Here is a 13086-nt window from a genome sequence, read left to right as displayed (position 1 = left end):
TTATAGATCTTGAAGGGATGTTGCAAACCGCTAGCACCTCTCATGATATAAAATTGGGAGGAGACTTTAATCTTTTGATGGACTCAATCCTTGATCATAGTGAAGCAAAAGTGTGTAAACCCCCTAGAGCAACATTAACGCTTCACAGGATGTGTAAAAATCTTGGTCTTACAGATATTTGGAGACTTTTGAACCCATCTGGTAGGGACTATACATTTTTCATCAGTTCATATGATTTATTCTAGAATAGATTTTTTTAAAATATCCAAATCCCTCATTTCATCTGTTGTTGATTGCTCAATTGGATAGTCTCAGATCATGCTCTGGTAAGTTTTGAGGGGTTGCCATATACAGAGAAAAAGAAATCATATAGTTGGCGCCTTAATGTGTCCCTTTTGCAAAATCCTGATTTCAAACAAATGTTAAAGACTGAAATCAATGTTTATATGGAGACCAACTGGTCCTCAGTATCCTCTGTGGGCGTGGCTTGGGAGGCACTTAAGGTGGTTCTCAGGGGTCGGATCATACAGTATGCCTCATTCACCAAAAAATCCAAAGCACGAGAACTTGTGGAGTTGGAAAGAAATATTAACAGTGCCGAGGCAGAGCCGAAGCGCCGTATGTCATCTGATGGTCTCAGAGAACTGACCCGATTGGTTGTTCAGGGCAAGACAGTCATACTTTGAGTCGGGGGACAAAGCAGGAAAACTTTTGGCTAGATATATAAAGCAGAGAGGGTCTTTTTCTATCATTCCCTCTGTGAAATCTGCTGGTGGTGAAATATTTACCTTGACCATTGATATTAATAATGCTTTTAAAGAATTCTATTTTGATCTCTATTGTTTCACATCTTCATCCACTGATGAAGATATTAGGAACTTTGTGGAACCATTAGAACTTCCTAAACTGACTACTGTGCAAAAAAACTCTCTTGATTCTGAGATAACCTTGGAGGAGCTTGTTGAGGTTTGTTGGGGCCTGATGGCTTTTCCTCTGAGTTTTTCAAATCTTATGCTACAGAACTGGCTCCACTTTTGTTAGAAGTTTATACTGAATCATTAAAGAACAGAAAGCTTCCTCCAACCATGACGCAAGCCCGGATCAGTCTGATTCTTAAAAAGGACAAAGATCCAAGCCAGTGTAAAAGTTACCGCCCAATTTCCCTGATCCAGTTAGATGTAAAAATTTTGTCCAAAATTCTGGCTAACCAATTAAGTAAAGTTATGACATCTCTTATACATATAGATCAGGTGGGATTTATTCGGGGCCGCAGCTCTTCTGATAACATCAGGCGTCTCATCAATATCATGTGGCCAGTAGCGAATGATCAATCTCCGGTCGCTGCCATCTCTCTTGACGCCGAAAAGGCGTTTGATATGGTAGAATGGGATTATCTTTTTAAGATTTTGGAAATGACTGGGTTTGGGAGTACGTTTATTGGTTGGATCAAGTTACTGTATAGACATCCTGTAGCAGCAGTACAAACAAATGGATTAATTTCAGATTATTTTACTCTGGATAGGGGCACTTGGCAGGGTTGCCTTCTTTCCCCATCATTGTTCTGTCTTGCCCTGGAACCATTAGCAGCTGCGATAAGAAAGGAGGATGATTTTCCAGGGGTGACGGCGGGAGGTGTAGCGCATAAGCTTCTGCTTTATGCAGATGATATTTTATTATTCGTCTCCGACCCTACTAGATCTATGCCTTGCCTCCACAGAATTATTAACTCCTTTTCCAAATTCTCAGGATACAAAGTCAATTGGTCTAAATCCGAAGCTTTGGCTTTGACAGCGTACTGTCCAGTAACGGCCTTCCAGCCGGGTACCTTCCAGTGGCCCAAACAGGGCATTAAGTATTTGGGAATTTTATTCCCAGCAAATTTGTCTGATTTAGTCAGAGTTAATTTTGATCCCTTAATAAAAAGGTTTTCGAATGAGGTGGACAGGTGGGCTTCATTACATTTATCGATGATTGGGAAGGTTAATGTTATTAAAATGAATTGTATTCCAAAATTTAATTACCTGCTACAGTCTCTCCCTGTAGATGGCCCCCTCTCTTATTTCAAGCAATTTGATAGCATAGCGAAGTCCTTCATTTGGAATGGTAAGCGTCCCAGGTTAAATTTCAATGAGTTACATAGGCCGATTGACAAAGGTGAGCTAGGCCTACCCAAGATTTTGTTTTATTATTATGCATTCGGTCTCAGACATTTGGCTCATTGGTTGCTTCCACCTGAGAGAGCCCCTCCCTGGTTTTGTATTGAACAGGAAGTTCTTGCCCCTATCTCGCCACTGCAAAGCCTTTCTATCAAATTAACCGGAGAGGTTAAGTCACACCCCGTTATTTTGCATTTGTACTCGATATGGACAAAAGTGTCCAGAGTGTTTAATTCTGATATTTATTTAAACGTAGCCTCGAGCTTATGGCTGAACCCTAAACTATGTATTAATAAGTCCCCTTTCTGCTGGTCAGAGTGGATTGTGAGGGGGTTAATACACTTGGTGACCTATATGAGGGTGGAGTATTGAGATCTTTTGAAAATTTGATTCAACATTTTGGGATTCCCAGATCTCAATTTTATAAGTATTTACAGTTGCGCCACCTGCTCTGCACTGTTTTTGGGAGTAGCATACACCCTCCTAGAGCGGCAGATACTCTGGAAGTGGTGATTGCTGCTTTTGGGAAGGGTCATGAGGCATCAGTGTATTACTCCCTGTTAATTCAGAGTCTGGGGGATGGAGCTTTAAATTCTCTCAAAAGATTATGGGAGAAAGATTTAAATGTGTTATTGGAGGAGGGGGTGTGGGCAAGGATTCTTAAAAACATAAAGTCTGCATCTAGAGATGCAAGGGTGCATCTGATGCAATTTAAGATTTTACATAGATTTTATTGGACCCCCTCTAGATTGTATAGGCTTGGTCTTAAGGACACGATGCCATTCTGAAGATGGAGACACCATCCATGTTTTTTCGGGGTGCTGTAACATCCAAGAATTTTGGCTGAAGGTGCAAAGTTTTGTGTGTGATGTGTTGGGCACTCAGGTCTCGTTCTGCCCCAGACTCTGTATTTTGGGAGAGAGGGAGGTCATAGATTTGGAGGATAAGTACATGAAGGACTGGGTTTTGACCAGTGTGATGATTGGTAGGCAGGTTATTTTGAGGAGTTGGAAATCGGATGGAGCACCCTCTTTCCCGGAGTGGTGCGTGGAGATGGGGAGGGTGGCTGCCTTCGAGGTGGGGTCGAGCATAAGGATGGGGGTTAGGGATTCTTACAATAAAAAATGGGGCAATTATTTAGCATTTTTGAGGGAATCTCGAGGAGGGGCGGTGGAGGGAGTAATTCAGAGTTTAGTTTTTTTTATTTTTATTATTATACTTGATTATTGTATTTTATTTTATGTTGTTGTTTTAGTTTTGTGTTTTTTTTTTCTGTGTGTGTGTCTATATTCTGTTGACCACAGGGGTGTTCGTGGGGGGGTCAGGGTGGGTTGAGAGTTTGGTAGGGGGAGGGGATATAGTGGGGGTTTAATGTTTAAAGTGTTTGATTCATTATATATATATGTTGTTGTATTTTTTTGTGTTAATTTATGAATCAGTAAAAATGTTAATAACAAAAAATAAGTAAATAAATAAAAGCCAGAAATTATTGAACATTAAATGTTGAATGATCACACCACCAAGTTTTATAATCAGTTTGTATATGAAAATATATATATGCAGAAACTACAGATCAAACATATATAATCTGCTGAGACTTTCATTATTTATCCTCACGGCTTTAATACAATTTCGTTAATTGAAATAAAAAGCAAGAACGAGATGACCGTAATTTTTTAAACCGTCACATTTTTAACCGTCATTTTTCAAACCGTTGACTGTTCGCGCGCGCGCCAATGATGTTCAGCTGGAGCTGCTCTCAATTCACTTAAGTATTTATGAGACAATTCGAGACGGAAAAAAGTCACTAATTTAATACAGACACGCAACTGATACTTCACGATATGATCGGTGACCCCGCAGTTATTGATGTTTGAGATATATATATATTTGGGGTTATTTTTCTTATATTTGAGTGTTTGTCTCTTTAAGTCTCAGTCGTGTGAAAAAGAACATGGCGGAGAAAGACGAATCTGCTGCTGCTGGTGAGTGAAAATACAAATATGTGAGAATAAATTCACAATCGCAGTCAAATACTGTATGAATGTATGTTTATATAGTCTAAAGTGATTTTTACAGCCCTGTTTGATAATGTATAATCTTAATTAGAATTTTTATAGATTTTATATAGAACAGTTAATCACAGAGACCTGGAGTTTAAAATCCTTATTTTTTTATTGAACATATTGATAATAATTATAATAGTTCTATTGTGCTCAAAAAGATCTGGCTTTTGTGTCATGTTGGAATCTTATAAGAACAGATTTACACTGGTGTCCTTTAGGATTGGTTCCCAAATATAATAGAAATTCCAATAGGAATACTTATATTTCTTATTGTAGGTTGTATTTTTCACCAAGGATTAAAACAATTAAAGGAATATTTTGGGGTTCAGTACAAGTTAAGCTCAATCGACAGCATTTGTGGCATAATATTTATTACCACAAAATTAATTTCGACTCATCCCTCTATTTCTTAAAAAAAAAGCAGAAATCGAGGTATCAGTGAGGCATGAAAAAAATAGACCTGCAGAATATTAATGGAAAACAACTTGTGTTATTAATGTTTCGGCATATCATTGAAACTAATAATCTGTGATTATTATGAAATAAGATTTGTTGTTGTGTTTCTGGTGTCAGATGGTTCTGCTGCGGTGCGGCTGGTTCTGTTGGGTCCGACGGGTTCTGGCAGGAGTTCTGCTGGAAACACTATTCTGGGTCGAGCCGCGTTCTGTACTGATGTCTCACCCGTGTCCGTCACCAATCGCTGCCAGAGAGCAGGGGGTTGTGTGGAGGGGTGGAGCCTGGAGGTGATTGACACACCTGGATTTTTCCACACCTGTCTGACGCCCGACGAGACCCGTACGGAGCTGCGCAGGTGTGTGGATCTGTCAGAACCCGGGCCGCACGTGTTTCTGCTGGTTTTACGTCCCTGCAGGCAAACCCGCGAGCAGAACGCCGCTCTCGACTGCTTCAGCGCCACGTTCGGTCCGCAGGCGTTCCGGTACACCATCGCCCTCATCACCTGCGGCGACACGCTCAACACTAAACCTGTCGAGGACTTCCTGAAGGAGAGTGAAGAATTGTGGGCACTTGTGAGCAGGTGTGCGGGCGGCTATCACGTGTTTGATAACACTAAAGGTCACGAGGAGAGGTCACAGGTCACGACTCTGCTGAGTAAGGCCGATCTATTGATTCAGCGTAATGCGGGTGCGCATTACACCTGCGACATGTTCCTGCAGGCTGTGGCGACCGCACGACACGTTCAACAGAGGATTCTGGGAGAAGGAGCGGAGGAGTTTCAGAGGTCAGAGGAGGTGGGGCAGAGGAGACAGGAGGAGGAGGATGGACGAAAGAGGGCGGAGAGTCTGTTCTGGTATGAGTTCGTAACGGCAATGGGTCGCGGTGCGGTGGAGGCTTCCGGAGTGCTGGAGAAAGGGAAGGGCAAAGGGAAGAAGGTTAAAGCGGTTCAGAGGGCGGCGGCCATCGCATCCACACCGCTGTCAATCACAACTGCTGCTAAAGTGATGGGCGGAGCCATGAGAGAGGGCACGAAAGTACTTTACAAACACAAGAAGACATTACTACACAAACAAAATGATAATAAATGACAGAATTTTTCGTGTTTAGGCGAACTATTCCTTTAAGCAAAGCAAATAATAAGCAAGAAAAAAAGTTTACGTAACATCTACATCGGAAATCAACACAATTCTGCCAGATGAACTGCACATGTAGTAGGTGAATCTCATGAAAACTGTCAGATTTCACCATAAAATCAAAATAATTTATATTTTGTGACATTATTTTCATGACAATTATTTTACCTCTAAATTTAATGTGTAATTTGAAAAAAAAGACATTTTAGTTTAGTTCTAAAGTACAATTATAAGTTGACATCTTTGTAGTATTTGTTGCACTTAATAATTAATTTGAATTAAATGTGCTGTAAGCAATTTATTTTAAAAGGTATGCAAAAAATGTACCTACTCCCTGAAAGATATTAATGAAATAAGTGTCGTGACTCTGTAAACAACAAACAAAAACAATGACTATTTCAGCCTGTCAATCATTTTGCGTGTTCACATAGTATTGTAGTTGCAGTGAATTATTGAGGCTTAATGCCATTTTTATGCCATGTTGTTCATAACAGTTGTCAGATGAGGGTGCTGTTTAGCTGCTGTTGTTTTTAACAACCGTTTCTGCTCATGTCAGTCTCAATAAAGCTCATTGGTTATCTTTGGAGGGCGGGGTTTAGGAAAGAGGGGGCGTGGCTAATTCAATGGCTCAGTCTCATGGAAGTAGAATGGATAAAATTGCTTACAGCACCTTTAAAAAAAAAACGAGAATGAGATATTTTTGAAAATGTAAAAAAAAAAAATTATAGGAAATATTGGATTTTCATGAAAATAATGTCAGTGGGGGAAAAAAATCTCGTTTTGTAAAAAAAAAAAAGTATTACTATTTTTGTTCATTTTGGGTGAAATGCGGCCTGTTCTTCATGAGATTAACCTTATAACTGTAGAAAATGTAGCATTGCTTTAAACATATCTGTTCAGTTGCACCAAGTACAGTAAATGCACTACTGTGAAAGTGGGTGAATCTCATGAAAACTGTGAAATAATGTCATATTTTGCCCCAAATCAAATATTTAATATATATTTTAAATGATAAATATTTAAATTAGATTTTAATATTTTTTTATTTTGCATCATATCATTTTCATAACAATTATATTTCATGATAGTTATTTAACCAAAATTCTCATTTCTGTATAGCAAAAATAATAAAATAAAAATAATTTTAAATTACAATTATAAGTATACATCCTGCCAGTATTTGTTGTTCTGAATTTAAAAAATTAAAAAATACTAAAAATAATGTCACAATGCAAAACATCTCAATTATCCTAAACATTATTTTCATTTTCTTTATGCAAAATATAAATGTATTTTTTCTTTTCATTTAGGGGCGAAATATGGCTAATGCTTCATGAAGACAAAATGCTTGAATTATATCGGTTTAAACATTATGTTTGTGTTTGAATTCATACACTCAAAATAAAAACCTCAACAAAATCTCCCTGACATTCTCAATGGTGAAATTATTAAAAAAGTAAATGTTGTTTTTGGAGATAAGGTTTAAGGATAATTACAGGAGCTTTTTATAAAGCAGTATAACTGTCCTAATTTCTACGCATGTTTATAACCCGCTTATGAACAACATCCATCTACTCAAAGCAGAGAAACACATTCTTTATTGACATGTTTTATAAAACACTTAATAAAAATAAGGCCATGTATATATGAAATCATTAAAAATAAGTATAATATTACCAAACCTCTATTATGTGTCATTTTCAGAGAGAAATGTGGTTAATAAAAAAACATTCATAAAATGTGATATTTGCACGCATTCACACACGCTGAGGAAGACTCTTAATTCCCTTATAAGAATAAAAGCAAAGAAAGGTCACAAACAACAAAGGCATCATCGGAAAAATCTTTTACTACATGAATAGACTGAAAAAATAAGAAAGCAAAGCTGTGAGCCAACAGACTGGAGTGTTTCAGACACACTTGACAGGAACAGACGTCTCTGAACATTGTCTTTATGAACAGAAACATTAAGGCACATCCAGCAGTTCTCCGCTTACTGTACGCCATCATTCACACCACAGCAGAGAGGAAGACGTGAAGATGACACCACTGGGGGTGTGGTCTAATGCAGGTGGAGGGCCTTGACAAAATATCTCACACTGGCATCGGCAAACTCATCTTTCCACTTCCTCTGAGCACTGCAGAGATAAATCAATGATCACATCAACGATAACTAGAGTTTTACATGTGTGTGCAAAATATGAGTGTGATCAGTGAGAGACGTCTGCTGACCTCTGGTGAAGTACAGATAGAAGAAGTCGCAGTAGAAGATGGTCTGGACGACGCCGGACACCACGGCTATCTGATCGAAGAAACCCTCCACGTGGTAGCGCCACACCCAGTTAGCAAGGTAGAGCACGCGGTACAGGCCGAGGAAGAACAGATAGTGTGTGGTGATGGACTCCGCCTCACCCGTCTTCGTGATCATGAACAACTGTGGCAGGATCGCCACCGACTCCAGATAGATGGAGAACGTCCACAGAATCTACACAAACACACAAATAGGCTTTATCTTTAGTGGCTCTTTCAGGTTACATTTGCTTTTTCTGACACTATTGGTTAGGTTTAGGTTTAAGGTTTAGGGTGGGGAGGTCGGTTTTGTTGATTTAAAACTCAGTAGAGCATTAACCTAAAAACCTCATCTGTTTGGGAGATCATTTAACTCGCTTTTAGCGCCACACAGTGGACATTTCACCTCAGAACTGCCGCGATATGTGTAATGAAGCGCGTAATGTCATTTTGCAAACATGTCATCATGAGATCAGTGGCCCGATGTCAACCAATGGTAAGACTGGGGCAGGAATACTGGGAGTGTTTGGGAAACCTGTTTGAAAACAGTCTACAATTCCACTTGGTGGCGCTAGTGGTGCAGAAACGAAACACTTCATCTCTGAGGGCAGATTTGACTGTAGTGATGCGGAGCTGCTTGTGGTTTTACCTCCAGTGGTGTGAAAGCATAATTCTCTAGGAAAGACAGACCAGCGACAGGAACCAGCAGAAACTCCACACGGAACGAGTCGCTCTCAGAGTCATAAGAGTTCCTGAAGCGGGAGTAAATCAGACTGACGGTGGCGTACGCCAACGCCAAATACACCACCTGACAGACAGACAGATACGGAGAGACAGACAGTCTGATGTGATATTCTGAATGAGATATGATCTGCATTTGATGCTTTTTAAAATGTCAGAATACGTGTTGTGAAACATTTCTCTCATACACACACTATTACCCATAACTTTGCTCTGATTTTAAAGAAGTTAAAATTACTAACAATAAATTAAATGGATACATTTTAATACTAATGTTGTACAAAACCTATTTTGACATCTGTTGAGCTGCCAACAGGAAGAGTCACAAAACCAGTAGTTTAAATAGAAACTAACTCAACCAGTCGACTTACAAACACAACTGTGTGTGTGTTTTTACCTTCATGACGGTGTTGTAGATGGAGATGAAGGATGTGAACAGGTCCAGATATCTGGTGGTGAAGACCAGAGCAAACAGCACCTGAGACTTCCCAGAAATACCTGCAATAAACAAACAATAAACTTCAAATAATGCCCCTTGAAGGACAGGGCAGGAATTTGTTTTCCCCATGCAATAAATTTACCATGGTTTTACTATAATAATATTGTAGTAACCATGTTTTCTGGTGCAAACCATGGCTTTACTTTAGTTGTAACCATGAAAGTTGCATTTTTTTTTTTTTGTGGAAACATTGTTTTAATACAGTATACTGTATCCATATAGTAAGCATGGTTTTATTACTATGGTTTCACTACGAATATCATGGTTAAAATATGGTTACTATAGTAAAACCATGGTAAATTTATTGTGAGAAAACGCAAAATATGGAACGGAACAATTATTATGAGGGATCGCAAACTATTGCAAGGGAACGTAAAAATTATTATGAGGGAACGCAAACTATTGCAAGGGAACGTAAAAATTATTATGAGGGAACGTGAATTATTATGCGGGAACGTAAAACTACTGCAAAGGAACGGAAAAATTATTATGAGGGAACGCAAACTATTGCAAGGGAATGGAAAAATTATTATGAGGGAACGTGAATTATTACGAGGGAACGTAAAACTACTGCAAAGGAACGGAAAAATTATTATGAGGGAACGCAAACTATTGCGAGGGAACATAAAAATTATTATGAGGGAACGCAAAGTAATGTAAAACTACTGCAAGAGAACGTAAAAATTATTATGAGGGAATGCAAACTATTGCAAGGGAACGTACAAATTATTATGAGGGAACGCAAACTATTGCAAGGGAACGTAAAAATTATTATGAGGGAACGTGAATTATTATGCGGGAACGTAAAACTACTGCAAAGGAACGGAAAAATTATTATGAGGGAACGCAAACTATTGCAAGGGAACGTACAAATTATTATGAGGGAACGCAAACTATTGCGAGGGAATGTAAAAATTATTATAAGGGAATGCAAAATATTGCAAGGGAACGGAAAACTACTGCAAGGGAATGGAAAAATTATTACGAGGGAACGTAAAACTACTGCAAAGGAACGGAAAAATTATTATGAGGGAACGCAAACTATTGCGAGGGAACATAAAAATTATTATGAGGGAACGCAAACTATTGCAAAGTTATGTAAAACTACTGCAAGAGAACGTAAAAATTATTATGAGGGAATGCAAACTATTGCAAGGGAACGTACAAATTATTATGAGGGAACGCAAACTATTGCAAGGGAATGGAAAAATTATTATGAGGGAACGTGAATTATTACGAGGGAACGTAAAACTACTGCAAAGGAACGGAAAAATTATTATGAGGGAACGCAAACTATTGCAAAGTAATGTAAAACTACTGCAAGAGAACGTAAAAATTATTATGAGGGAATGCAAACTATTGCAAGGGAACGTACAAATTATTATGAGGGAACGCAAACTATTGCAAAGTAATGTAAAACTACTGCAAGAGAACGTAAAAATTATTATGAGGGAACGCAAACTATTGCAAGGGAACGTACAAATTATTATGAGGGAACGTAAAACTACTGCAAAGGAACGGAAAAATTATTATGAGGGAACGCAAACTATTGCGAAGGAACATAAAAATTATTATGAGGGAACGCAAACTATCGCAAAGTAATGTAAAACTACTGCAAGAGAACGTAAAAATTATTATGAGGGAATGCAAACTATTGCAAGGGAACGTACAAATTATTATGAGGGAACGCAAACTATTGCAAGGGAATGGAAAAATTATTATGAGGGAACGTGAATTATTACGAGGGAACGTAAAACTACTGCAAAGGAACGGAAAAATTATTATGAGGGAACACAAACTATTGCAAGGGAATGGAAAAATTATTATGAGGGAATGCAAACTATTGCGAGGGAACGGAAAAATTATTATGAGGGAACGCAAACTATTGCAAGGGAACGTACAAATTATTATGAGGGAACGTAAAACTACTGCAAAGGAACGGAAAAATTATTATGAGGGAACGCAAAATATTGCGAGGGAACATAAAAATTATTATGAGGGAACGCAAACTATCGCAAAGTTATGTAAAACTACTGCAAGAGAACGTAAAAATTATTATGAGGGAATGCAAACTATTGCAAGGGAACGTACAAATTATTATGAGGGAACGCAAACTATTGCAAGGGAATGGAAAAATTATTATGAGGGAACGTGAATTATTACGAGGGAACGTAAAACTACTGCAAAGGAACGGAAAAATTATTATGAGGGAACACAAACTATTGCAAGGGAATGGAAAAATTATTATGAGGGAATGCAAACTATTGCGAGGGAACGGAAAAATTATTATGAGGGAACGCAAACTATTGCAAAGTAATGTAAAACTACTGCAAGAGAACGTAAAAATTATTATGAGGGAACGCAAACTATTGCAAGGGAACGTACAAATTATTATGAGGGAACGCAAACTATTGCGAGGGAATGTAAAAATTATTATAAGGGAATGCAAAATATTGCAAGGGAACGGAAAACTACTGCAAGGGAATGGAAAAATTATTATGAGGGAACGTGAATTATTACGAGGGAACGTAAAACTACTGCAAAGGAACGGAAAAATTATTATGAGGGAATGCAAACTATTGCGAGGGAACGTAAAAATTATTATAAGGGAACGCAAACTATTGCAAGGGAACGTAAAACTACTGCAAGGGAACGGAAAAATGATTATGAGGGAACGCAAACTATTGCAAAGGAACAGAAAACTACTGCAAAGGAACAGAAAAATTATTATGAGGGAACGCAAACTATTGCGAGGGAATGTAAAAATTATTATGAGGGAATGCAAACTATTGCGAGGGAACATAAAAATTATTATGAGGGAACGTGAATTATTACGAGGGAACGTAAAACTACTGCAAAGAAACGGAAAAATTATTATAAGGGAACGCAAACTATTGCAAGGGAATGGAAAAATTATTATGAGGGAACGCAAACTATTGCAAAGGAACAGAAAACTACTGCAAAGGAACAGAAAAATTATTATGAGGGAACGCAAACTATTGCAAGGGAATGGAAAAATTATTATGAGGGAATGCAAACTATTGCGAGGGAACGTAAAAATTATTATGAGGGAACGCAAACTATTGCAAAGGAACAGAAAACTACTGCAAAGGAACGGAAAAATTATTATGAAGGAACACAAACTATTGCAAAGGAACAGAAAACTATTGCAAAGGAACGTAAAAATTATTATGAGGGAACGTGAATTATTACGAGGGAACATAAAACTACTGCAAAGGAACGGAAAAATTATTATGAGGGAACGTGAATTATTACGAGGGAACGTAAAACTACTGCAAAGGAACGGAAAAATTATTATGAGGGAACGCAAACTATTGCAAAGGAACGTAAAAATGATTGAGGGATCAGAAACTACTGCAAGAGAACGTAAAAATTATTATGAGGGAACGCAAACTGGATTTAAGAACTATTAAAATGATCTGAAGAACCTTTGAAACGTGATCAATCTCAAAAGAACCATTTAGCAACTCAAGAATAAATCAAGAAACTGTTCTTTTAAACTGAAGTGCTGCAAATAATCAGTTTAGAAGATTGAGGTGTGCATGTTTAGTGTTCAGTCCCAGAATCAGCTGCCACGTAAACACACTATAAACTTCATGTGAACACACGATTATTAAACCATTTAAACTCATAAATCACGCGAATCTGCGTCATTCTGTGTGTTTAAAGAGTTTTACTGTTGTTCATATTTCAATAAACTCTTTAAAAACGCTCCAGATTTACTC

The 13086-nt window shown here is 38.0% G+C and overlaps 2 protein-coding genes across 2 annotated transcripts in view; one reads left to right on the top strand and one right to left on the bottom strand.

Annotated features, from left to right (window-relative positions):
• Positions 1–4086: 4086 nt before the first annotated feature.
• On the top strand, positions 4087–7253 carry LOC127451291 (GTPase IMAP family member 9-like). Its single transcript, XM_051715862.1, has 2 exons — positions 4087–4141; positions 4796–7253. Exons 1-2 carry the CDS (start codon positions 4111–4113, stop codon positions 5764–5766), a joined length of 1002 nt encoding a protein of 333 aa, XP_051571822.1. The 5' UTR covers positions 4087–4110; the 3' UTR covers positions 5767–7253.
• Positions 7254–7392: 139 nt separating this feature from the next.
• Positions 7393–13086, bottom strand: part of LOC127451298 (ER lumen protein-retaining receptor 3-like) — a 6199-nt gene continuing 505 nt past the window's right edge. The window contains exons 2-5 of the mRNA XM_051715872.1: positions 9239–9339; positions 8750–8908; positions 8044–8296; positions 7393–7949 (exon numbers count right to left, since the gene is read on the bottom strand). Coding sequence (XP_051571832.1) covers positions 7906–7949; positions 8044–8296; positions 8750–8908; positions 9239–9339 — 557 coding nt within the window. The 3' untranslated portion in view covers positions 7393–7905. The remainder of the gene's footprint in view (positions 7950–8043; positions 8297–8749; positions 8909–9238; positions 9340–13086) is intronic.

The sequence above is a fragment of the Myxocyprinus asiaticus genome, chromosome 14 (genome assembly GCF_019703515.2).
Source record: "Myxocyprinus asiaticus isolate MX2 ecotype Aquarium Trade chromosome 14, UBuf_Myxa_2, whole genome shotgun sequence".
In the NCBI taxonomy this organism is placed as follows: Eukaryota; Metazoa; Chordata; class Actinopteri; order Cypriniformes; family Catostomidae; genus Myxocyprinus; species Myxocyprinus asiaticus.
This window is presented reverse-complemented; position numbering and strand designations above follow the sequence as displayed.